This window comes from Rhagoletis pomonella, unplaced genomic scaffold (genome assembly GCF_013731165.1).
Source record: "Rhagoletis pomonella isolate Grant_MI unplaced genomic scaffold, Rhpom_1.0 Rhpom_scaffold_00001, whole genome shotgun sequence".
Classification (NCBI taxonomy): Eukaryota; Metazoa; Arthropoda; class Insecta; order Diptera; family Tephritidae; genus Rhagoletis; species Rhagoletis pomonella.
The window spans coordinates 99,812,571-99,840,430 of NW_023458555.1; the positions used below are offsets into that span (position 1 = coordinate 99,812,571).

General features: G+C 35.1%; 2 protein-coding genes across 2 annotated transcripts; both read right to left on the reverse strand.

Annotated features, from left to right (window-relative positions):
* Nucleotides 1–515: 515 nt before the first annotated feature.
* On the reverse strand, nucleotides 516–27,860 carry LOC118734770 (YTH domain-containing family protein-like). The gene is given in 8 exon segments (XM_036464460.1): nucleotides 516–1,005; nucleotides 1,061–1,492; nucleotides 1,494–1,947; nucleotides 2,008–2,642; nucleotides 2,707–2,871; nucleotides 2,932–3,059; nucleotides 27,396–27,483; nucleotides 27,825–27,860. Coding segments are annotated over 8 exon segments (1,959 nt in total). The 3' UTR covers nucleotides 516–984.
* LOC118749297 (putative nuclease HARBI1) lies at nucleotides 22,371–23,725 on the reverse strand. Its single transcript, XM_036484095.1, has 4 exons — nucleotides 23,445–23,725; nucleotides 23,054–23,385; nucleotides 22,862–22,989; nucleotides 22,371–22,788 (listed from the first exon to the last, which is right to left on the reverse strand). Coding segments are annotated over exons 1-3 (561 nt in total). The 5' UTR covers nucleotides 23,673–23,725; the 3' UTR covers nucleotides 22,371–22,788; nucleotides 22,862–22,988.

Genomic DNA, 27,860 nt, shown 5'->3' on the forward strand with positions numbered 1-27,860 from the left:
AAAGAAGAAGAAGAAAAATAAGGTTCATTCGGGCCCATTTGACATCCCTTGTCAATATCTGACGCGATTGAGTAAATTTTTTGTCACCCATTTTTGACCATTCCGTACGCAAAAATCCAATAGGTCAAAATGACGCTCGAGTAAATCTCGATTTAGCATCGTGGGCCACTACTAATAACAATTATATTCAACTATTTTGTTGTGGGTTTGCTTTTAAAAATTAAAAATTTTTGCTTCTGTAAAACTTCAGATTTGTCAAATATGGCCATTTGCCTTGCTGGTGCCGATATTCTTCAGACGTACTAAAAAATTGATGGCGAGCAAAATTTGTTTTACTGTTTTTACTTAGATATCTAGCCGGGGTTCACAGTTTTCAAGCCTTGTGGTGTTTTGTGTTCTAATTTTCTTACACGTTACTTCGATAAATTTTAATTAGTATTTGATTAAATTTCTGAGTTTGGTCCTTAATAACTTTTGCTCAATAACCATAGCACACATTTTATAAACACTTTAAGTTTGTCTTTTTGCACATTAGACTCGAAATTTGAGGGCGCATGATTTATTTTTTTTTTAGTTGCAAAATTCGCATACAACGGATGCGTAAAAAATAATGTTAGCTTCAAAATAATGTATATACATGAATTTGTGTATGTATGTGTGTGCGTCATATAATTAAGATTTTTATTAATTATAATGTAACTCTATGGAATGACGTTTGCAAACCTTGGATCTAAGTAGTTAATCGATTTGTCGAACATATACTTTACCAATCACATATATTAGTATTCCTGTACTCTACGTCAAATAAGTTGACAAAATATTTTCAAGGCTTGTTTTCAGCGGAAATCAATATAAAAATAACAACATAATTAAACTCTTCGTAATATATTGTTTGAATTATTTTCACCAACGTATTACTGTTTTATCTCCGAAAAAAATATGTGCATATTTAATTTTATAGTCGGCATTTGTAGTAGTGCTTTATCAATAGTCATATTCGTTGTCCTGCAAAAAATAAACACAAAGTTAATGGTGCTAATTTCATCTTTCTTAAACTTACTTTAAACATTTCTTTTCCCGATGCCCGGAATCTAGTTTCCTTTTCGCTATAATCCCGCTCTCTAATGTGCTTCGTACGCTGACTATATTCAATTTTATGTCCATGTCTGCTTCCATATTCATTGTCTCTATCCGCGTCAGCATCAGTTCTATCATCCTTTTCCTTTTGTTGCGAATCTGGAACAAGGCCCATTCTATGGCTTTCATTTCGGCGTTGATCATTGAAACTATTATGAAAGCTTCCACGATATGAATTATTTCGTTCACGAAAACTAGTACTGCCAAAATATTTTTGAGATCCGCCGATTCCTCGACTATCCCTTTCCCTATCTCGGTCGTCACTTTGACGACTGTAATGTCTACTAATGGGTGATGTCATAGTTAAATTATCATATGCATTTGGTTTTTTTGAAACTTCCTCTTCTTGTTTTTTTTTCGTAATGATAGAAATCATCGAAAATGGACGTAGAGTGTTTATAGCAGTGGAGTATTTGAAGAACTTCGATACCTTTAGCATTGGGCACCTCTTGAGTATCGCGTGAGTTTGTAACTGACTTATTGTCATTGTTTTCGAGACGAATATGCCTTAGTTTGGTATTGGGAACATCTTTAACATAAATCCATTTCACTTTAAATTTTCCTTTCCACTTATCTTGAGACCAGACACTGGACGTAGAATTGTAATCAACAGCAGTCATCATTTGAGCCATGCCACAAAAATGACCAGATCCGTTTACAGAAAAAAAGAGAAGTATTTGCCCACCCTCCTTTTGGCGCTCCTTAAACGCATCATCTAGTCGCTTGTTACCATGATCAGTTGAGCACCAAATTTCATATTTTATGCTCCGATGGATATCATCTTCTGAATATGATTTGATAACGAAAAATCTGAAAAAAATTTCCCGATATATTTAAATCAGTCGTTCTCATTATGCACAATTAACATACCTTGCTGAAGTTGCAATATTTAAGTCAATTTCTACAGGATTGTAATTGTTCTTGTCATGCAATTTTTCTAGCACTGCGTTGGAAGCTTCCGGTGTTAGCTCTTCAACATTTAAATTTTGTTCGGGTTTCGGTTCTCCGGTATCATGAGTTAACAATTCTGGCTCCAAAAGAGTGTAATTGTTCCTACGATCGGTGTATCGACTTTGATAAGCACTACTTCCAATATTGTCATCGGATCGTCTTTGACCCGTACTGGCATTCGCGTGTCCCCGACTATTTTGTTCAAGAGGTTGGGTAGACCAGTTCTTGCGAGAATTACCAATAGGTGAACCACGCGCACGTCCGTAATTATTTTTGTTGTAATTCGCTTTATTTTCTTCGCGAGGGTACTGACTTCCCTTCTGACCTTTATCTGTGTGCATCTCGATTTCATAATCACATCCAATTCCGACAGTAAAACTGGAATCAATTTCCGCAAATGATTTATCAGTCGAAGTAGGAGGTGACGGCAAAGGTGGGGGATTATTGTTGGGTAATTCCCATGTGTTTACATCCAAGTTATGCTTTCCTGGCACCATTGGGGGCGGAGGCATACCTGGACCCTTTTTTTTATGACTTAGTGTTGAGAGATTAGTCTACAGTTAAGTTTTTTTAATTAACAACATAAATCATTCAATTTTAAGAATATATGAACACTACCCTTGAAATCAATTTTGCTGGTTGCGAAGCAATGGAGGCCCAAGTTGTCTTTTTGGGCGCAGAAGTTGGAGGTGGGGCAGCTATTTTCTTTTCTTCGAATGGTACATTTATAATCGTCTTGGTGTCAAACTTGCTAGATGCGTATGTATTATCGGTTTTCGTAGACTAAGAATAAGAACCATTTTACAAACAAGAAATATTTCTTCATAAAAGAGGAATACTCACTCTATTAATATTTGAAGAGTTGTCGGACATATGTTTTCCTTTTTTTTGGTTTCCCCATGGATTGGATTGAAAGTCTTCTCTTTTTGTATTGCTAAATGTCACTGGTTTCCCTTGTTTTTTATTCGGGTCTACGGAAAGAAAGGTATATTTTTGTAGTTATATTTCAAGATTCAATTTCCATAAAAACCAATAAATAGCATATACATACAGCTCAAAATAATAGCACCAAAATTCAAAATGATATTGTTTGCAACTCATGTTCCTTTATTTCTAGTTTTCCTTCACCCGCTTCGCTGAGGGTAAGAAATTTCTGCGTGACATCAGGTGCAATTTATTTCAATTAAACAAAACTTATTTCAGCAAGAAATAACAGATTTTCAAATTTTTCATTTTGTTAGCCCCCTTCAGTATATTTAAAACTAACACCTTCTTAAACCTCTTTCGTCTGACACCCATATTGTGATGAATATATTAATAAATTCCCTTAGTTAAAGTTGAATTTATTATTTCAAACCAGTGGCAACCCTCCTTCATGTAGCTAAGAAATCAAACCTTTTCTAAACTATTTCGAATTATACCCATATTGTATTAATTTATTTAACATATTAAATAATTTGGTGGCAATCCTCTTCAAACAACTCAAAAAATTCTGAATGTTGAAAGCAAAATGTTTTTAACAGTGTGATTGAATTTGACATTGCTCTCAGAAGAACCATCCTATAAAGTCAAATTGAAAAGATTTTTATGAATTTCGAATCGTTTGTTTATAATTTTTTACATAATAGTACCTTAAAAGAGAGCCGCACTGAGTTTTCAATCACTCCTTGTTAAGTACACCTTGGTTCAAACTAAAGCTTTTTTTAACACTCTTTCGTTGGATACTTTCGCCGCTATTCTACAACACTTTCGTATTCGGATTTTGCTACGAATCGTAGAAATTGAATGCTTCAATCCGAATCGTATTTTCGAACTTTCGAAATTCGTAACAATGGCATGCCTAAAAACGAGCGAGTAAGAAATTTACAGCTTTTTTGCGTAATTTTTGGAAGTGAGATAAAAATTAATGGTGATTTCGTTTTTACCAAGAAATGTCGCCTTTTGATTGCCCTTTTCCCTTTTCGTGTTCGATTTTAAATTAAAGGCAAAGGGTGAGAAAATTTGAGTTCGTTTCTTAAAATGCCACACTCGTTTAAGGCAAAAAAGGCCCTATGAAGATTTGTCAGGGGAGATGAATGCCCTGAAAATCGGATGATTGTTTAAAACGACAATATGATGAAATACGTGAGCTAGGCAAAGAGAAGAAGGCAAAAACATGCCTTTTTACAGGGTTGAGTGTAACATCATGCACATTTTGCACCGGGGAAGGACAACATTTTTTGGAAGAAACGAAATCACCATACGTAAAAAGATGTAAGTCGATATGTGTTTGGAGGAAATATTAGTGATGTTCTTTTAAACCGATAAATTTGCCTTTCGCATATACGTATATTTTTATCCACTTCTTTATATGAAGGAACAAAAAATAATATTTGTTAGCCCTTATTGAGAAACGTGGGTACGGTTTAGTTATTTGTACAATGATTTTGGGCTGTTGTGTCCAAACGCCCGAATCTAAAAACTTTAACATACACGTGTAAAGGATTAAACTTTCATTTAACTTTAATAAAAAAAGCGATACAACAATTAGGAACTATTTCGATAGGAATAAGAGTAACTTGTGCGATAAAGATAGAAATGTTAAAGAAGATTCTTGGATTGGTTAAATTTTTAATAAAACGTAATGAGAAAATTTGGGACACCTTTGAGCTTGCAACCACAGCCGCAAAGTTACGCCATTTTCATCCTGCTTTCAGCTCAGATTTCTAGCTCAAAGGCACCGCATGAAATTCATAAGCACTTTAAAAATCTGTTCCAAAACTTCATTGTAAAAAGGATATAACGCATCAGTTAAAATTAAAAAACTATTATTATTTGTTATTCGAATGTGATCATGGTGAAACTATAAATAATGATAATAACAATAACAAAATTGGTTTACTTTCCCCATAGAATATGATATTGCACGTTAACTGAAAAATCGAGAAGAATTGAGAAAATAAAAAATATGTATAATTTTACTTGAATGAACTTCCAATATTTGCTTTGTTAATTTTCAAAACTTCAAAGAGTCAAAATCGTTCTGGCATCTTTAAGAAGATAGAAAAGCGACAGAAGGGTTTTATTGATTTTGGGAAATGAGTAACTATCGCTTTGATAACTTCCAATAGTGACGAAGAAGTGACATAGTAGCGATAGGCGATAAAATTCTCTTCCATTTGCTGGCAGGGTGGTTTAACAAATTAACCAGAAGCCGACATACATAGATGCCTCCATGGTAACTATGCCTGACAGCTCCGCATAGCTTTGTGCATTCATTTCTATAGCGCGCTCTTACTCTGCTGCTATAATGGAAAATGCAATAGAATCCATAATTTTCTGCCAAATATGTAAAATCAAACAATTTCACTATAAATAAGCACTTGATGAGTGTTTTTTAATTCCCTTCCACTTTGTTTTCCTTCATAGCTGACTTTGAAAAACAACTGATAGTTGGCAATGCTGCACGTTTCCGCAAGGAGCTACGAATTACGAATTACGAAAATTCGGGTTCTAGAATAAGGGTGTATAATTTAATTTAATTCCACTGAATGTTCAAAGTAAAGATTTTTTATCTCTCTTTCATTTGACACTTTAGCTTCTGTATAATTTACAAGAATGATAGAATACAAGATTGCGCCGATCAGAGAGGGTTTTTGAGAATAACTTTTGTGTGACGTCACACTGGTGCAATTGCGAGAGAGAAATGCCAAAACGTGAGCAAGAATGGAAGAAGAAGAAAAAATGTTGCAAGGAAAACGTAAACAAGTTGCACCAGTGTGACGTCATGCAAACAACGATTCTGTCAAATTCGTTAAGAGAGGAATAGCGGTCCGAGATCGGCGCAACCTTTGTATTCTCTCAATCGTGTATAATTTAATTAAATTCCACTGAATGTTCAAACTAAGATTTTTTAACACTCTTTCGTTTGACACCTTAGCTTCTGTATAATTCAATTAGGGCACTGGCCCGTTGGGGTGCATGCCGAAAGGATAGAACTGCCCTTCAATAGGTTCTGCCGCAGCTGCGATGACCCGGGCTCAAAACGGGCAGTCGCACACTTGCTGTGCGAGTGTACAACCCTCGCAAGGATGAGGCTAAAGACACTCGGCAAACCATTCCTGCAGAATATTTCAGAGTGCAGCTGCCTCTCTCTGTATGACGTACTGAAATTTATTAAAGCCGCCAAACGGCTGTGGTTGTACGAGTTGTGGAATCAAAAATTGCTTGTCACCAGGTTGACAATCCACTTAAACCAACCAACCATAATTTACTTTTCAAACAGGTGGCAACCCTGTTCAAAACATTTTCAAACTACAACCTTCTAGTCTTTTTTGTCTGAAACCTATATTGCGATACATATTTTAGATAAATTATTACCTTAATTCAAGTTTAATTTGGTTTTTTATACACATAGCAACCCTTCTACATGTAACTTTTTTAAACCCTTTTCGATTTATACCAATATTGTAATTATTCACTTACATTATACAATAATTTTAATTTAACTTTTTCAACAGGTCAAAATATTTTCAGACTACAACATTCTTTAACCTCTTTCGTTATCTTCTCACCAGTACTCTAACACATACATACATACATTCTACTAGTGAGTACTTTATTTCTTCATTGCAAAAAGGTCGACTCCATTTATACCGATTTCTCAAAAGCATTCGATAAAGTGTCCCATAATATACTTATCCACAAGTTATCTCTGTTTGGTTTTCATTTTTGTATTATTAACTAGTTTAAGTCCCATCTGTATAATAGAAAATGTCTCGTCGATACCTTTCATTGCTAGTACATCTGGTGTCCCTCAATGGTGCATTCTGGGTCCACTTCTCTTTCTAGTATTGTTCATTAATGACATTGGAAACTGTTTTTCATTATTAAGATCTATCACACCATCGCTAATGTAGGTGATATGCGCGAGCTCCAGCCGAATATTGACTGCCTTTATACTTGGTGCTAAATAATCGTTTAAGCCTCAATATTTCGAAAAGTAACACGTCTCCACAACACAAACAAAAATAATACAAACAACAATAACACAAACAAAAATCTCACACTCATAAATATCATACACATAAATAACACAATTAAATAGTAACACGGAAAAACCAACTTAGTGAAGGTTATAATCCCTAAGTGTGGCCGAAAGCCGCCTACGCAGAAAGGTGTTCGGCCTCTTTTCTTCGCAAAACAGAAATAAAATGCTACTTAGTGAGGGTTATAATCCTAAGTGCGGCCGAAGGCCGCCTACGCAAAAAGGTGTTCTATGCAAAAGGTGTTCGCAGAACGGGAGGAGAATTTTACTTTGTGAGGGATATAATCCCTAAGCGCGGCCAAAGGAAGCCTACGCAGAAAGGTGTTCTCCGCAAAAGGTGGGGTGTGTTCAGTAATTCATTATGACTTTCAGTATTTGCAGAGCTGGCAGCACTGCAGATTTGATGATTGATGCAGCTGATAGAATTGTTGACAGTTTGCAAATAGGTTTGTTGCACTTTGAACGCTTTCTTTACTAGCATGGAAGTGTTATGAAGTTTAATAGTGGACGATATTTGTGAGCCAAGAGCTGACAGTTTTTTATTGAATTCAAGAAAAAGAAAACTTTTAAAGTTTAAAGAAGATTTCTTATTAAAAGTCTATCACTAAAGCGAAAAATACTTAAAAACGAGACTTTTTTTTAAACAATAAAAGCATTTCCGCAGGACATATTTTATTCTCATTTTCGAATGAATTGGTCCACTTTCAATGTAAGTTTTTACATGTTTTAGCAAAAGTAGTATTTTCTAATCAAAGTTATTTTAATTAAGGCCTTGAAAGACGCCTTGTCTCCAACCCGGTTAACTACAAGATTTGGCCGCTGTAGTCATTCATTAGAAAAATGTCTATACGTAACATTATGGAAGCTATGTAATCGCAGGGTCACCTTCCGCCAGCTTTCGGATCGTTTCAACATTGTGAGGGGAACAGCGTACTCTCTGTTCATTAAAACAATCAAAGCCATTTGTAATTTGAAAAGCAAAAATAAATGGCCATCTGTTAAACATCAGCAAACTCTCATGACGAATTTTGAAAACAGCAGAGAAAATCCGTTTCCTTTCGTAATTGGATGTTTAGATGGAACACATTTCAACATACCTACGCCTAAAGAAGATGCGATCAGTTACTATGACCGCAAAGGAAACATTCCGTTACCATGCAGGTACATACTACTTAGAGCTCATTACTTTAAAATTTCACTATCTTTCAGGCCATATGTGGGTATCCGGGAAGCTGCCACGATGCCAGTTTCTGGAAATAGCCCCATAATTTCGAAATTTTTGATGGTGCCTTACAGAGACAACGGACATCTTTCTAGGGAAGAAAAGAAATTCAACAGCCGTTTGTGTTCAACGCGGCTATTTATCGAACAAGCATTTGGGACTTAAAAAAAAAATCAAGATTTTAAATCATATTGACGTTTCGAGCTTTAAAGGCATATCCGATGTGATACTTTATTATAAACAAAGGAAATCCTTTAGAATATACTGACGAGGAGGCAATACATGTAAGCATAGATGCTGACAGTGAAGTGGAGGCAGTTCAGGTTGTCTCTATTCGGTCCACCGAACCGGATGATATAAATGGAGTCGTTCCCATGACAGTCGGGTCTACGTAACCGGAACGACCCAGATTTATATCTGGCCAAGGACTGTCACTCCAGCAACACTCCCCAAAAAGTCTTTGGGGAATTTGTATGCTGCTACAACAACCACAACATATAAATGGGGTTGATGCAAGAAACTATTTGACAACTCCTTTTTTCTCATAAATAAATCTTTACCGCTTATTCATGCATATATCGTCGCTCGAATAAAGAAACAGTGTAAATGCCACATACACTATTATTCGATAATTGCACCATTGGATAGACAATCCTTTAATTTCACTAATTTATTCCCGAAAAACGAAATTGTATTTGTATGGTTTGTAATGGTTTATAAAAACTTTCAATTCGTTTTTCTCAAAACTATACTTTTCATGTTACACTATTTCATTATTCCAGCGACGATGTGTACTTCCATATAATTAGTTTACTTTTCTAGATTTTCTTACTGAACACAGAATAAATCGTTTTTTTTAGACTACATTTTCATTTTATTCAATTTAATAAAATATATTAAATTAACATCACATGGTTTCAATGATAAAAATAAAAAAGATTTAGTTCTAGAAAGGTTAAAAAGGTGCTTTTCACAGATTCATCTTATGACTAATAAAAAATAAATTCAAAATCACTTTTGTAGACATCGGTTCAATATTTATTTTAACTCTTGGGTTCGCTCTTTCTCCAGTGAAAGTTTCTGTCTCTCCACAGCCATTGCTTCGTCATGCCGGGTTTACTCTTTAATAGCTTATTCCTCAAAAAACTTTAATATTTCGCCGTTTGGGTTTCTCCGAGGATGTGGTGCTCTACGAACTGAAGTCGGTGGAGAATTGGGCGGCTCAACGTTACCTTCTTCTAACGGCGGCGACGATGGCAGCTCCAACGACACTTGCAGATTTTGTGGCGGGGGTTGATGGAGTGCCATACTTATAATAATAATAATAATAGATTGGCGCTTACGCATATGTTAGTGTTCATCCGATTTGTGGCATGCGCATTGATGTTGTCACACAAAGGGGACGGACTTACAGTTTTACGCCGACTCCGAACGGCGATTGTATTTTTATGAGAAGCTGGTTTTCATGGCATAAATACACTCGAAAGTTTGCCATTGCCTGAAGAGTCGCAAAAATTTTCTTTGTGCGATGTGTCTGTCTCTGTCGTTTTTTTTTTACTTCTTCCACGCTCCATAGAACGCTTTTTTTCTCCTTCCAGATGCAAATTCATCTTCCATATTTAATCGAACTCTAAGCAGCAATTTAACTTCAGCCGTACTAAAATTTTCGATGAAAACAATAAAAATATAATACATGATTGTTTCAAAACTATACGTTTAAAAAATTTTCATTGTAAAAATTAAAGAAAATTAGTTTTGTACTCACTTTTCTTCCGACATGGTACAAGCGTAATCAGCGGCAGTGTAATTTGTTTTTTATGCAAATGATGAGCGACGCTTGATAGAAAAATGGCGTTTTAAAACGCTCCACATTTGCAGTGCTGCCATACCAGCATTTCTGAACGTTCTGCTGGTCCTGCAAAAGCAGTTTGCAGAAAGGTATTCAGCCCCTTTTCTTCGCAAAATAGAAAGAGAATGCTACTCAGTGAGGGGTATAATCCCTAAATGCGGCCCAAGGCCGCCTACGCAGACAGGTGTTCAGCACCTTTTCCTCGCAAAATAGAAAGCGAATGCTACTTAGTGAGGGGTATAATCCCTAAATGCGGCCGAAGGCCGCCTACGCAGAAAGGCGTTCTCTGCAAAATGAGGTCAGCCTCTTTTCTTCGCAAAACAAAGAGACTTCTAATTTGTGAGGGTTATAGTCCCTAAGTGCGGCCGAAGGCCGCCTACTCAGAAACGTGTTCTCTGCAAAATGTGTTCAGTCCCTTTTCTTAGCAAAACAGAAAAAGAATTCTAATTCGTGAGGGTTATAATCCCTAAGCGCAGCCGAAGGCCGCCTACGCAGAAAGCTGTTCTTGCAAAGGGTACTCAGCCCATTTTCTTCGCAAATAAAGTGGCAGATTGGTGTACCCAAGTAATTTTGGGCCAGCATATGGCTGGAAGATCGATTGCATCGAGGAAGAGTAAAACTAATCGAGATCTAGATACTAGACTAGAAAATCTTGTGGCAAGGTATGATTCTGGAGGTGATCTACTGCAGTATTTGAAAGCTGTTGCATATAATCTTTCTTCATAAGTTAATGTTGTTTAGCGTAATAGGTGAAGTAAATGCAATGTAATAAAATAAAGTTCAAAGCATATTATTATTCCGTGTTATTATTTAATTGTGTTATTTATGTGTATGATATTTATGAGTGTAATATTTTTGCTTCGTGTTATTCTTGCTTGTGTTATTTTTGTATGTTATTTTTGCTTGTGTTGTGGAGACATAGAACCATTTCGAAGTGTTTTCAGATTTCTTTCTCTTAGTCATCTTATGCGTATAGTTCTTCATATAACACTCCAGGGATTCCCTTGAACGTTGTTGTTGAAGCTAAGGATTTGGGTGTAATCTCTGACTCCAAGTTTACCTTTAAGTCATATTAATTCAATTATTGCGAAATCTTTTTCAATACTGGGCTTTGTTCGTCGAAATACCTACACATTTTCAAAATCCTATACGCTGAAGCTTTTATACACTTGCTTCGTACGATCTAAACTGGAATATACCACAGTTATATGGAGACATTACTAGCAAATTGCAATCTATTGTATTGAACGTATTGAAAAAGTTTTTCTCCGTTTTTTTCTCAGGTCACTTAACTTTAGTGAACCGGTTCCTTCGTATATAGCTCGGTGCCAATTAATTAATCTCAAATTGTTAGATACTCGAGAACAATTCTGTCTCTATCTTATTTGTATGACATTATTCGGGGTAATGTCGATTGTTCTTGTCTCTTAGAACAAATAACATTTCATTGTCCAATAAGAAACTTTCGCTACTTTTCGATTTTTCACATTATCAAACACAGAACTAATTACGCAATTACAATGCACCCATTTTGCGAGCTTTGATTGAATTTAATAAGATTGATCGAGTTTCAAAAGGTATTTTAGACTTTTCCCTCCCTAAGCCAATTTTTATTCAAACGCTAACGCAAACGAATTGTTAACCTGACTTTCGTTTTAGTTTTCATCATTCACTAGTTTCAAAGAATCATGTATTCATCATGGGTCAATTATCGATAGCAACAGAACTTCAATTGCCGAAACGTTTAGTTGCCGAAACGATATTACAGATGGTAACTGCCAACTGCAGTTGCTACAAAATGTGTATTCAGGCAACTATATTTCTGTGGTTGCTGGGAAGCTTTTTGGACCATATTTAGGAGCGAAAATTAAAAAGTGTTTGAATTTTTTTAGTTTTAAATAGTTTGAACGATATTAACATTTTGAAATGTAGTTTGCATTTACGGAATATTGTGAAAACAACAGCAAAACAATGCCTTGATATTTTAGTTCCCGCGGAGTACGCGCTTTTCATTTATTTTATTTATTGAACATAAAAATTAGTACAGTAAGACTTTGAAACTTTTATAGTACAACAGATAGAGCGGAACTCAGGTTTTTAATACATTTACAAAAACGTTACTTTGGTGATATTAAAAATGCAGGCTTACGTATGTATATACTTAAGGCTACGTCAAATAGTTATAATTTAAAATAAAATAAGATGGTCAGTCTAGATAAGTTGAGAAAAATAAATATAAATAACAGTTCTATAGTTGCTTTTGTTTATAGTACTCCTTATGGCGATAGGAATCGAGTTCCAGGTACGTATAGTATTCACAAAAAAACAATCTAGTCGAGGTTACAGAGTTAAATCTGGGGACAATTAGATCGTATAAACGGGGCGATTTTGTAAATTTCAGCTTCTCATTAAGATATGAAGGCGTTCTAGTTAGCACAAGCCGATAAAGAAAGATACAGCTTCTGGCTTCAATGTAGTCCAGGATTTGACAGCCAAACAGATCGTATCTCCACTGGGATATGTGGTCTAATTTACGCAGTCCATGCACATACCGAGTGATATTATTAAAAACAACCTCAACCTTATGGGCAGACTGGGAGTCTAGTCTATAGTAGATCAGTACAGAGTACGTCAAATTAATAATAATAATAATAATAGATTGGCGCTTACACATATGTTAGTGTTTGGCCGAGCTTCTCCTCCGATTTGTGGCGTGCGCCTTGATGTTGTCACACAAAGTGGAGGGACCTACAGTTTTACGCCGACTCCGAACGGCGATTATATTTTTATGAGAAGCTGTTTTTCATGGGGAAAATACACTCGGATGTTTGCCATTGTCTGCCGAGGGACGACCGCTGTTAAGAAAAAACCTTTTTCTATATTTTTTTGCGATGTTGCTTTGACCAGGGCTAGAACCCAGGTGCTGATGAGTGAAAGCGCGCATTGCTTACCACTACACCACAGCGGCCGTACGTCAAATTAAGTATCAGTAATTGGATGGCAAGCTTACGTCTGACGTTAACCGGGGTAAACGAGGACGATTGTCTTAAACTCCGTAGCGCGCAATACACCTTACCTATTACCATATTTATATGATCAACACATGTTAAATTCGAATTGATTACAAAGCCTAGGTTAGTCATTTTGCTTACAAAAGCAATTGTTTTGGCACCTATGTACGGTTGCCAGACGTACTGATTTTATCAGTACAGTACTGATTTTGCAGCTCTTGCACTGATTTTATTCATTTCTTCAATCAGTACTAGGGCTGATGATTTCACCCGGGTAATGAGCTACCCGGGTACCCGGGTAGCGGGTGAAGCCCTACCCGGGTATTGAATTACCCGGGTAGCCCGGGTACCCGGGTATTTTATAACCCGGGTAGACCGGGTACCCGGGCAGTATGGTAATTACCCGGGTACCCGGGCACCCGAAAAAATGTGGAGAGGTGAAAATTAAACGCATTTACGATCATATAACGCAAACGAACGTACATAGGGAAAATCTATAAGAATCTTCCGTACCATATGGGGAAATATTATAATATACAACACATACATTGCACTTGACAAATCCGTCATTCATCACACAAGCGTACTTCCAAACCCAGCTTGTTTTAGGCATGTCTAAAATATTAATATTTACGAAGTTGGTAATGCACGTACAGATATCGGATCGGTAACAAATAAAATTATTGAGACACACCCACCTGCGAATCTAAACGATGACCGACAGTTGAGGCAATTTTTGTGTTGGAATGAAAAAAATTTTAAAATTTCTTCCACAATTATTTCACAACAATACGTTCATCAACCTACTTCTCGTATTAAGGAAACTTCATTAAATAATTGTGATTTTAAAAGCTTTAAATATTATGAGAAAAGAAACTATAATTTGAACAAGCTGATACAATAAAAGTACAAAATCTTTAGGTGAATGAATAGCATAAGGCTTTGTTACCTTACTTTTTGTACCAGAAGTGGCCTACCACAGGGTTTAGTTCTTATATAATTCCCAATGAGAACGTTCTCGTCAGTTTTGTTCTCATTTTGGTTTTGGTTTTGACGCGTTCTTGGGAACAAAACTACGACAATGGCATTTAGTTTCGATCATACATTTCGTTCTCAGTCCCTGTTTTAAAATATTAATATTTAATATTCTTTAAAATATACATACATACATACATATGTACACATGCATGTATGTATATGCATTTACAAAAATTAGAAGTTTGAATTTAAGTACAGAAACTAATGTTTTAATTTACTTTTCTTGTCTCCGTCTACTCAGGCAAGCGGTTAGGTGTACATAGTCGCGTACACTCTAGACATAAAAAAATAATTATAAAAAAAAATTTTCTCACTGAAAAAATATTTATCCTCACCAAAAAGATTATACAAGAAGCTTTATGTCGCATTACCCGGGTGTTTTTCGTTTAACCGGCACCAACATATGTATATTACCCGGGTACCCGGGCAAATCGGGTAATACCCGACTACCCGGGTAATAAAAGCCCCGGGTAATACCCGGGTAATCGGGTACCCGGGCATTACCCGAATTACCCGGGCACCCGGGTAATACCCGGGTAACCGGGTACCCGGGTATCATCAGCCCTAATCAGTACGCTAATGTCCTGATTTTTCAAAATTTGTACTGATTTGTACTGAAGTTTCAATTCAAACAAAATACTTTAAGATTTTTACATAACGTTGAAACTTCCTTAGGCTGTACCAAGGCACATCAAACAGGTAGTATCAGTAGAGCAAAAACAACATTTGCGTGTATTTTGTTGTTGCTTCTGGTATCGAAAGTGTCAACAACTGTTCTGAATTTTTTCTTCTAAATCAAAGGGTGCCATGTGAAATACAAAAAATTATAAAAAATAAAAAATTGAAATTGGAAAAAATAAAAATTGATGCAACTTTCTTTCCTAGTAAATTTGTTTGCTTCTCGAAGCATTGATCTATCCTTTGCAAGGCCCAGTAATCAGCGGTCGTGCTGCCGAGTTGGGCGAACGTTCCAAAAGCTGCTATTCAATCGCTTCTTTTGTATGGAAAAAGGTTTCACAAGCAAATGGATTTTAACAACTTATAATTTTCGTGAGAAAAAATTAAAAATATTTGACATTTTCGAGACCAAATAATTTGAAAATAAATCAAATCAGCTGCTCTACTGATAGTACCTGTTCAATGTACCTTGGGCTGTACTGAAAAAAGTAAGAATATAATTTAATTATATTTGACATGTTTCAGATAATGTTTGATATGTTCAAGAAATTAATACACAAAAATATCAATTCTTTTATGGGCATTTCGCCGGGTCGTTATATTCCAGTTGGGTTAATATCATGGAGCTTAAATTATATAAAAATAAGGCTGACGTTTTTTAGTCGAGTGTTGTTAGTTATCTCGCAAATAACTTTCAGTTTAATAACAACAAATTTTGATATTCAAATGTCTTTTCCCTATAGCTTGCAATTCTTTTTTCACAATTTACTGACCTTGTAAAAGAGTTTTGCACACAAGACATAGAGTTAGATACTGTTTTCAGCGAATTCTTTCAAAGTCTACAAGTGCGCTCTGGTATAAAATGTACATATTTCAAACTGTGGAAGAGTACCACTATTTAAGGACTTCATCTATATGAGGAAATGTAGATGAAGTCCTTAAATAGTGGTACTCTATGAGGAAATATAGATGAAGTCCTTAAATAGTGGTACTCTTCCACAGTTTGAAATAAGTAATTTTTATACCCGAGCGCACTTGTGGACTTTGTTCACATAACGGTTGTTTGTAACAGGCAAAACGAATCGAGATAGATACAGACAAATGTATGCATAAATGATCAGAATGAAAAGAGAAATCGATTAAGCGGTGACTGTCTGTCCGTCCGTCCGTCCGTCTGTGCACACGATAACTCGAGTAAAGATTGAGATATCTTAACGAATCTTGGTACGTGTACTTCTTCCAGGCGTAGGACGGATGGTATTGAAAATGGGCCAAATCGGACAATAACCACGCCTACCTCCCATATAACGGTAGCTTTCAGAAATACGAAAGCTACGATATTTTAGTAACTACTGAAAATTATTCTCTCAAAATTGATATTTACAATACTTTTTAGACGAAAATTAAGAATATTATAAATTCTTGGAAAATGGGCGTAGCCACGCCCACTTATGGTTACATGTGTTTATCTTGGTAAACGTTCAACCAATTTCTCCAAAACTTAGTACAGTTGTTGGCCTTGGTACAACATACCACATGGCTGAAAATTTTTAAAATCGGACAATAACCACGCCCACATCCCATATAACGGTAATATAGAGAAATACGAAACCTTCGATAAATCAGTAAATACTAAAGCTAATTTATTCAAAATTGATGCTTGCAACAATTCTTTACCAGGAAATACATTTATGGTAAAATTTTGGAAAATGGGCGTGGTACCGCCCACTTATGATCACATATATGTATCTCAATAACCGTACTACCAATTTGTACCAAACTCGGTATGGTTATTGTGCTTTCCACATAAAAACAAAACGTTGAAAATCATTAAAATCGGACTAGAGTTACGGCCACTTTTCATATAACGGTAAATTTCAGAAATGCTTGAAAGCTCGATATTTCGATGTTGAAGGACGCTAATTTACTCAAAAATGATACTAACAACAATAATAAATAAATTATTGGCTTCTGTGTATAATGATGTGTACACTCATGTTAAAATAAATGACACTTATTTTTTATGAACTATGTTTTATTTATATACCAAAATATTGTTAAAAACAAGTACTCTGGTGTTTTAAAATATTGTCTGGTACTTAAATTCATAATTTTGCTTTGAATAAAAATGTACTGCAAAGTACTGATTTTTTTTGATTTCCCGCATAAAAAACCTGGCAACCCTACACCTATGTAAAGGGATGTTATTTACAACCAACTTTCTTTTAGAGATAGGCAGTACATACGATTTATTTGGGTTAAGGCAAAGACTGCTGGTTTCTGCCCAGTGCATTATTGATAAAATATGCCGACTTATCTTATCACAGAGATCATTAACATTTTCGAAAGAACTTGACAAGTAAAGCTGGACATCGTCTGTATAAGCATGCATACTAACAAATTTACACACCGAAAAGATTTCATAAAGAAATAAGGCAAATAATATAGGTCCTAGAATTGAGCCCTGTGGTACACCAGAAACTAGTTTCATTGGTTGTGAGGATTGATTCCCTACTGTAACTCGTTGAGATCTGTTCCTTCGACGTAACAAAAGCGAACACCGATTGCAAAGTTTTTGCTCTATCAACTGAAGCACCTCTTTCAAAACTACCGACATACCAAATTTCCAAATTGAAGTAATTGCCGTGAGACTTCCTTTTGCGAAAAATCGAAGAGCATGGCAAGCTTTAGGAGCAGAGGTATTTAAGTTGAACGAAGCCGTTGCTCTGTGTATTCACCATCATGCTACAGCTTCTTCTAGAAGTTTGGAATATGCTTTGAATATAAACACAAACAGATAATAAATTAAAAGCCCTAAAAGCATTAACTTTTACTTATAGTGCAGGCAGTGGCGCCAGGATTGGAATTGTCCCTTAAATGTCGCCTGATTGAGGCCGCGTTCATGCGGTGCACTCCCTCTTCGAAAAAATGGTTCACTGAACTTAGAATTATTGCTGAATTTTATTTAACTCTTTATTCCAATAAATTAATTTTACTAGCACTGCTTGTTTACAACCACTTGCTGGTTGCCGTACTGCCAAATTTGGATAATCGATAACTCTACAGTAACTAACGATAGTTGCTATTCGTAATACAAATTTTCTTTCCAGTTGCGTTGCCAGCTGGCAACCGAACCGTGGTTGCGTTGCTATCCGTAATCGATCCATTTGACTAAATAAATAAATAATGTACTTTCTCAAGGTATGTGGTATGAAAAATTCGTAGCGCCCATTTTGAGACATGAGTATGAATTGATTTTATATATCTCCATACCAAGCTCCAGTATTCTACCCCAAATACTTCCAGAGATTTAGATTTATTTTTAATAATTTTCATTAAAATATAGTTCGCATCACATAAAAAAAAAAAATACAAAACTTAAACAAAGTTCATAATAATTCATCGAATTTAAAAAAATTCCATCAAAATTTTAAAATTTTCATCTAGTTTTTAGAAAATTTTCGAGTATGCTGTTATATAGCCCATTTATTTTGGTATAATGAAGTGCAAGTTTCAAGTCGCTAACAATTACCGTTGATTTTGTAATTTTTTTCCTTAGCGACTTGAAACTTACACTTAACAAAATTTTTCCTTCTTATATGGCTCTGAAACCGCCTAAGCGATTTTAGCCGAGTTCAACAATTGGAAATGCCAACGCGGCGGGGCCTCCCTCTTCTTCTGCTCCCACCAGCGAGTTCCGATTTGAATACTTTCGGAACTGGAGCGTCGGTGTCCATTCGAACGGCATGGCCAAGCCCGGTTTTTTAATTCGCTGCACTATGCACATCAATCTTCAGCAAACCATTTTTCTCGAATACTCCAAGAGCCGCCTCAGCGGACGTTGCCATTGTCCATGCTTTTAAGCCATATATCAGCCCGGGCATGATAAGTGACTAATAGAGTGTGGTTTTCGTACGTCGAGAGAAGACTTTACTACTCCATTGCCTATTGTGACATTATTATCGTGTGTTAATCCTGGTTCCCAAGTAAACGAAATTCTCTAAATTCTTGCAATTGTAACTGTCAGCATTGACGTAGACGCCGGGGCGCGAATGCGCTCACTGTTTGATGACAGGAGACATTTCGTTATATCCTCGTTAACCAGAAGACCCGATCGCTTTGCTTCCTTATACAACTTGGAAAAGGCGAAACAGACCTCGCAGGTTTTTTCACTAGCATTTGCACGCTCTTGTAGTTAACTGTTGCTACGGGGTTCAGTTCTGAAGATCGTATTATATTCTCCAACATCAGGTTAAAGAAATCACACGAACTCGTGTCACCTTGTCTGAAACCTCGCTTGGTATCAAACGGCTCGGAGAGCCCATTTTGACGGAGCTGGTGATATTCCTCGACGTCATTTTGCACAGCCGTATCAGTTTCCTTTTAGAGCTGTCGAAAGCGGCTTTGAAATCGACCTGTAGTGCAATTCACTAACTTTTAACGATACGATTTGTCGAGGTCTAAGATAACGATTTTTGTGGTTTGCAGTAACGATTGTGTTATTCGGCAACTGTTTTTTAACGACACTAAACAGCTGACATTTTCGTTTTATTTAAATAAAAGAAAGGTGGCATCACAGCTTGACGAAACGTCAAAAATGCGAAAAGCACAAAGAAGAACGAAAAACAAATAAATTCCTTGCTTGCAAAGTGGCATAGACATAGTTTTGTGGATATTTTAATATATTTTTACAAAAAGTAAGGAAAATAAAACGTTTATTTATTTTGAATTATTAGATATAATCATTTTCGCATATTATAGAATGGCTTCGTCAGTACACAGGGTTCAAAAGAGAAACCGGACCACAACAGAACAACTAAGTCGCATGGTGGACCTTTTGACGCAAACGCCGGGATTGGCAGGATCAAGGTCCCAGAAACTTCATGGCAAATCGGACTGTGCCAAGAAGTGGAGTGAACTAGCGCAATGCTGAATAGCCTTGGTGGTGCGGTGAAGAACGTCGACCAGTGGCGCACAGTATGTAAAAATTTTTTAGTAATTTAACACCACGTAAAATTTTGTTTTGCAGGAGGGAAGAGCCGTACTAGCATTAAGGTGCGCGATAGAAAAAGAAAGCAGGCAATGACGGGAAATAATCCCATTAATGAAGAGCCACCCCCTGAGCCTGAGAGGCGTGTGATTGCCCTTGTCGGTAGCGACTATGTGCAGGGCCATGAAACTGTTGCTGAAAGTGTGCCAGTGAAAGAGGTAAAAATCAAATAAATAGTTATGAATAGCACAGCATTTAACAAATTTTCTCATCATTAGGAACTCCAACTGCGTATGGAAGAGGGTGATGAAAGCTTTGAAGATAATTTTTTGTACATACTAAAAAATAGTATTACATTCTTATGTTCTTTCAACAGTTAGCTGAAACAAGTACGGCAAGTGTGCAGGTAACGAAATCGTTGGCCGAAGCTATGACCACAATGGGGGAAGGTTTAAAGGCATGTGCGGATGGCTTTAGTAATTTAACAAACGCTATTTACCGCTTGTAAATATTGTGTAAATATGTACTTTTTGAAGAAAATTTTTGTTTTAATTTTTTTGTTAGTGTTAATCGTTTTAAAAATAAGTTCAAGATCTTTTTTGTTTTTATAGTTATGTTAGTTAAGTTTTCATTTGATAGAGCATGAAGTTCTTTTTTTTTTGTATTTATGTTAGAGTTAACTTTTAATTCGACATAGCATGAAGTTAACTTTTTACATTTAGAATAACTGTTTAAGATATTTGAAGAAGTTTTACATATTTGAATTGACATTTGACTTAGTACGTGGAGATCTTTATTTGTTTATAATAAGCGAGTTATTTGAATTTCTGTTGATTTTCAAATGAATTCAATGTTTACAAATTTAGTTGATAAATACGGTACTTACTGCATGTAAGATATAGCACATATATTTCTTATATTCAATAAGTAATGAAATTTCCTTTTGTGAATTTATGTTTTAATTTTGTGATGCGCCTGTAACTTGAACGTGCTTTTACGTGGTGTTTTAATTCACGCCATATCATATTATAGAAACTGATCTGTGATTACATACTGAGATCTGTCTTTTGATGGACCCTATATTTAATGAATATTTTCATATATAATTCTAGACTTTAAACAAATGTTCTCAAATTAAAGACAAAATAAGACTGAAGTCATTGATACTAGAGTTTTTATTTACATAAAAATGTTTAATATAATTACGGTGACCATCCGTCCTTTATTTTAAAGGACAGTCCTTTATTTTAACCCCCTGTCCTTTATTTCTTAAACTGTTTTTTAAATCGGCTCTGCATTTTTCAGAGGTAATTTTTTATACGACGAATATGAAAAATAAAAATGTCCCTTATAAAATATAATGAAAACCTTCGCCAGTTTGTTTCGCACCCCACTTATGACTTTCTATTTAATCAGTTATCTTTGTACAATCTATAAACCACAGGGAAAGTTGTGTCCAGGAGCATATTGCACGCTGAGGTTCCAGTTCCACTGAAAGAGAACAATAAACCTCCTACTGCACAGTGGTTCAAAACTGGCATTTAGTGTTCGTAATTCCCCGGAGCCTGCATTTTTCACTTCATTTGATTAATTTAATTTTTTTTTATGAAAGGTTACAATATTTGCAATAGACCAGTTGAGCCTGATTTCTGAATTTTTATTTGATTATATTAATTTTTTTTTGTGCAAAATGCAGAAAAAGTAGCAGTTTTGAAGAAAATGTATTCTCCTGTTCCAGTTAATAAATGTTACATAACAGAAACTAGTTGAAAACAATCGTATGGTTCAACCCATGATAAAAACAATACAACGTAAAATCATTGAGAGGCAGTCTGACGTTTGCCAGCAATATAATTTTAAAATTCGAACTCAATCTCACACACACATTCTCATTTTTAATCTCAAACAACAACAATCGTGAACAATTTAATTTTTTTTATTTTCAATTTGATATGATTTTAAAATGTTTGAAAACGTCAGAAAAAGATCATGGCCGACGAATTGAGAGAATGATTTTACGTTCTAGTGTTTTTATCATGGTTCACCAAAACAAAAAAATACACAAAAAATAAATTTGAAATGTTATAAAAAATGTGCACCAAAATATATTTTTGTTTGCTTTTTAGTAAAACTTGGTTGAAAAATTAAGGCTCCGGTGGATTATGAACATTAAATTCCAATTTTAAACCACTGTGTGCCCACTTCGGCGCGCAGTATAAATAATGATAAACGCATTTTGGTAACAAAGGATTGCGAAGTCCTTGAAAAAGGTTTGGCTTCATTTTTCGCTACAGCACGGAACTTGTACAATTAAATAATATAATTAACGGATAAATATTTGATATAAATTACGATATGGATAAGGTACTTTTATCATACAAGTTGTATGTACGTATTCCCAAATCATTTTGAAAAAATGTCCTTTATTTTACGTTGGTTAATATGGTCACCGTAAATATAATGCCAAAGTAATTTTATTGTATTTCTTCTGAATTTTTATTTATTAACGTTTTATTTATGTAAAATAATTTGCAATTAGCCGGTCTTGGACGCGTTTTGCTGTTGAAGACGGCGCGTCGTGATTTACATTACAGCTATTTGACCTTGGCTCTGGGAACTCACTCTCGGGATCGTATGTTTGGTCACCCAATCGCAAGTTATGCAACACTGTGCATGCATTTACTATTTTTCCAGTAGATCCAGGATCATACAAAAGAGTCCTTTGCTGAGATAAGCATCGCCAAGTTCCTTTGAGAACGCCAAAAAGTCTCTCGACTGGGTTTCGAGCTTTGCACAATGCCTCATTATAGCGGAATTTAGGACTCCCTTCTGGTTAGTTTGGTAGAGGAGTCATCAACCACTGCTCCAAAAGATATCCTGAGTCACCTGCAAATATATATTCGACATTTTCAATTAAATTGATTTTAATAAATAAGTTTCAGTGGATTTAAAAAGTTACCAATAAAAAACATGTTATGGTTTCCATTTTCAAAATTTCGCTGCAGAGGAGCTCCAAATAAATGAATCGCGTCGCTCTCCTGGGTATTTAGCATTGACAGCCAATATCTTTAAATTTGGATCACATATCTATATTTGTATAAAATAAATTTTATTCTCAGTAGTTTAACCCTTGAGCAAATTTTACTCTTACCATTTGCACACTGAAGAATGGTATCCATGGTGGTTGACATACGCTTCTTCATGATTTTTTGGGCTCATGATTGACACATGAGTGCAATCGATAGCCCCAATAGTACCTCCTACAAATGGTGCGGATGCTGAGGCGAAAATTTCTTTTGCAGCTTTCCGCTCTATTTGGGTCATTGGAAACCTAACCTTTGCCAAAAACATGGTGCGGTTTATTGCATCCGTTACGCAATGTATACAGTGACTTACGGACGACTGGCTCATGGATATCCCCCATTGCTCTCCGATGGGACGTTGATAAGAGCCAGTTGCGAAGAATCGCAAGGCAGTTATAACCTTTAAAATTTACAAAATTCAATTGTATATGAAAAATACTTGAAAATTACATTATTTACCTGTTTCTCTGCCGTTATCGCAGTTATTCTTCGACCCCACAATTGGCTATCAAGCTGGGAAACAATATCTTCAACCAAGTCTGGGGTTAAACAGTAAAGGTTACGAAACTCAGTTGCAGCCAAGTGGAAAGGGCTGTCCACTTCTCGAAGCAAACGTCTATCTACTGATGAAGGACTTATTATCTCCTCATCTTGGGATAAAACGTATACCAAATACTCAAATGCCATTTTTAACAAAAAGTTTTTCCTTTATATCCCTGCAGGGAAAGCTACCAGTTGGGAACCAGAATGCTACCAGTATGCGTTTCAGCCCAACTAGTTCACGTTGTATCCTTTTTCAATGTTAGCGACTGGTATTTTTAACATGGCGGTGTCATAGGAGATGTGAACTGTCCGCTCCTGCATCAGCACGCTACCAGTAGAAAAACTAGTAGCATCATACCAGTTGACGGGATAGACTGCCTATTCATCCCCCGTGAAAAGCATAAGTATATTATTTTGCTCGCGGCGCTGCAATAGTGGCAATGGTCGACAGAGTAAAGCTTTGGCACGCCAAATCCAGAGATCCGAGTTCGAATCACAGTGAGCGAACCTTTTTTTTTTTTTTTGTTTTTTTTATTTGTTAATTTTTTTATTTATATCTCTTGTGTAATTTTTAAATTTATTGTTTTAAAAAGAACAAAAAATTATTTATTTTAATTTTTTATGGTATTTGAGTAAGTATTTAGGTTTTTTCCAAATCAACTTAAATTTATGTACAATTTTTATTTTATATTTAAATTGAAATAATTATTTAAATTAATTTACTTACTTTACTTTAACAACATCCACGCGCACTCGAACCTGAGATCTCGGAACCAGAATCGGTAGTCTTCACTCGACGCCACAGCCGACAATTGTGATGAAAGCAATTAACCACGTTTTAGTTTTGGTTATGTCTATTCAAAGACAGATGTCGCTAATCGCATAAGTTGTTCGAAATCGCCGAAATGGTAGGCCGTCGCTTTAGCACATACTGGTTAGTGAACTAGCATTTATACTGGCTGGTTTGGCATTTCACTGCGGAGAACTGGTATAATTATAGTCCATGAGGAACTGGTATGACTCTCCCATTTAATACCAGTTTTCAAACTAGAATTTCTACCAACTAGTTTAATTTTTTCTGCGCGAAACTGGTATAATTATGGTTCATAACGAACTGGTATGACTTTTATCCTTAAATAATAGTTCATGAACTGGAATTTGTGCATACTGGTTTAGCTTTTCACTGCAGGGATATTATTTAAGTAAAATCGTGATCTATATTATTTTATTTTAAGTCAAAAGAAATATCAAATTTACTTTGTCGATGCCTCTAACAACTTCAAAATATTCGTCGTTTATTTAACGAGTAATCGAGTAAGTAGTTAACGACAACAGCTGATCAAGCGATAGCGAATTTCGTTAAAATATGTTTAGCGAATTGTCAAATCGTTAAAATCGTCGTTAAGTTTTCTTAACGATTCGATAATCGTTAAAATAGAATGGCGAATCCCAGTACTGGTCTGTGGTGGATTTACCAGGTCTATATCCACAATGATAAGGTTTATTTTTCTATAATATGTATGTAGTCGCTCTGAAAGGACGAGTTCCAGAGCCGAAATTGATATCTAAATTTATTATATGGCTCACCGTTTCATAATATCGGAAAAATGCTTAATTTTTATGAATAATAAATTATTATGAATAATATAGTGGGGCAATAATTTAGTAGGAGTTCTATTATAGCTCTGTATACCATTATTTTATACTTTCTCTTTAAGAATTTGCACGTACGTCGCATGAAGTATAACTTCGTTGCGATTTTGCTCACAGTATAATCATTAAAGTTTAACTTTTCGTCGATTTTTATACCCAAATATTTAAGGCATTGCAGTCTTTCTAATGTTTGCTGGTTTATATTTAATTGGCCTAAATCATTATTATCGCTGTTCTTTGCATACGCTTCTTTATAAAACTTTCAAACCAATTCAGTTTGATACCCTTTATTCCTATATTGGACAACTTTCTCAATAGTAGGTCTTGATCTAGTGTCTCAAAGACACGTTTCAAATCTAAGAAAACAGCAATTATGTATTTGTTTTTTCTCAGTTCTTCTTTCCAGTGAACAATTACCAAATTCGGGGCAGTTTCACATGAGTGCTCATCTCATCAGCTTTAATGGTATTTTTAACCTTTTCTATTGGAACGACAGTGGAAATTTTCCAAGAAGTTGGAAAAGCACCTTTCTCTAAACTCTCGTTAACTATCTGCATGTAGAAGAATCCTAAATAAGTTACTGCATCTCTTATGACTCCTTCAAATAAAAGTTTTCTTCCTCCAGTTCTATTTTTGAAAGAACCAGATTTTAATTACTTCATCAGTTTCTATTTCTTGAAATTTAAAATTGTATGCGAAATTCAGAAGTATAGAAAATTCCAGGGTTCAGAAAAATTCGTTTTCAAATGATTAAAATGAATTCATTTCATTTGTATTTGCGATCTGTGAACGAATTTTATAACAACTATTTGTTTTTGTTACCTGGCGACGATTGTTTTCTTTTTTGTTTTCATTCGGAATAATGTATTTTTTAATTTTGTTTGCGTTCTCATTAACTTCAAAGGTAATTATATTGTTTTCATTCGTTATATACGAATGAATATGAACTGACTCATTCCCTCTCTGCCGCAAACATTTGCCCGAATTTATCACTATTTAGCGATGTATGTATGTAAATATAAATTGAAGAAAATGTATTTATTTTAATTCCCTTGTTTTCAAAGCACATTATTATAAATTAAAATTATTTCAAACATCTACATATTTACATATGTATAGGGCGAGTTCCAAGTTGCATGTTGCTTTGTATTTGTATAATATTGTGTGCACATTTCGCATCAATACAAAACAACATCCAACTAGAACTCACCCATAATTACGTACACTAGATAACAAATTTTCAAAAAAGTTATGAGCTCTGGCATTTGACCATCATTTCATATTTAGAAATTTCCGCTGAGCACAAGTATGAAGTCAGATATTAAGATATACAACTTTCAAAATATCGTCTACGAAAATTCACTTATCCGTATGAAAGCAAAATACTGTTTTGAAAATAGCTGAGCATAGATCAACAAATGTTCCTTTTGACGTTAACTCGAATATTGCGAATGAATAGAAGAAAGAATGAATTCGAATCATTTGCGAACGAATTTTTGTTTTTTATGTTGAATATCTCGTAGTTATATTACAGACATTTTTAATTTGTTCGTATTTTTATTTGCTCAAAGTGGTTGCGCTTATGCTCTATAGCTCGAATGATAAAAATAATTTTTTATAATCGAGAATTTTAAAAATAGTTCAATTCGAGCCAAATGTTTGCTGTAAAGAATTATTTGTGAAATCAATTAATATTTTAAATATTCTCCTAGTGCGGATCGGTCCCCATACAAAAAAAAAGTTTTTCCAGTCCACCCCTAGGATTAAAGATATTTTGAAGGCGATCCCAAAAAAAATTGTTTTTTTTTGCCACGCCCCCCGATGGGCTATTTACTTTTTTTGACACTACGTCGCCAATTTAAGTCCGATTTTAATGAGCCGTACACCGTTGTTCATGGCTTGGAAGCCGCCACAATTCTTACCTTAATCATTTTTTACTCCGAATTCAAATTCTAGTAGTGACTGTCGGTATCTCGTTTCACATCATACCTAAATTCCAATTTTTTTTAGTCTGTCGAAAAGGCCTTTAAATTATGTGAAACTTTTTCTTTAACAGTAACTACTTTTGTTCATAACTAAAAAAGTTATAAAGGTTTCAAAAATCCAAATATAACCCTGTGTTAAATTTGGCAATTATGCCAAATTTTTTTTTTACTAGAATTGGCAACACTGGTTACTATTACTTTTAATTAAATGTTTTTTGTTTATGCTTACTCAATCTGTTATCTGACAACACTGTTATCACCTGATATTTGCATGCTTCTTTTGTTGTCTTCTCTATGACAAATTCTTGCTTTTTCCTCTATTTATGTAAAAATTATAGTTGCGTGCATTTGAATGCATTTTTTAAAAGCTTTGATCTGCAATCAATCAATCGATTTTCAGCTTTCGCAAAGTAAACAACGTAGATTAAATTGTGGCCTTTTAAAGACAAATAAAGAAACAAAAGTGAAGTGAAGTAAAATCAAAAGCAAAAATAAGTTAAAAAAAAAATCACAAAATGCCGTTTGAAGCGTGTGATATAGAAAAAAATAAATTACCAACAAACCAACAAGTGATGCAATATTTTTTACATATAAAGAAAAATGGTGCATCAAATATTAAAAAAAATCAAACTTTAGTAAAATATATGCATGTGATTACAAATATGGTTTGTGAGTTGTGGAAATATACAAACAT

Coding starts and splice junctions, on each gene's coding strand:
- LOC118749297 (XM_036484095.1), bottom strand. CDS start 23,672: ATGGCATTTGAGTATTTGGTATACGTTTTATCCCAAGATGAGGAGATA. Junction 23,386..23,444: donor CGATAACGGCAGAGAAACAG/GTAAATAATGTA, acceptor TAAATTTTAAAG/GTTATAACTGCCTTGCGATT.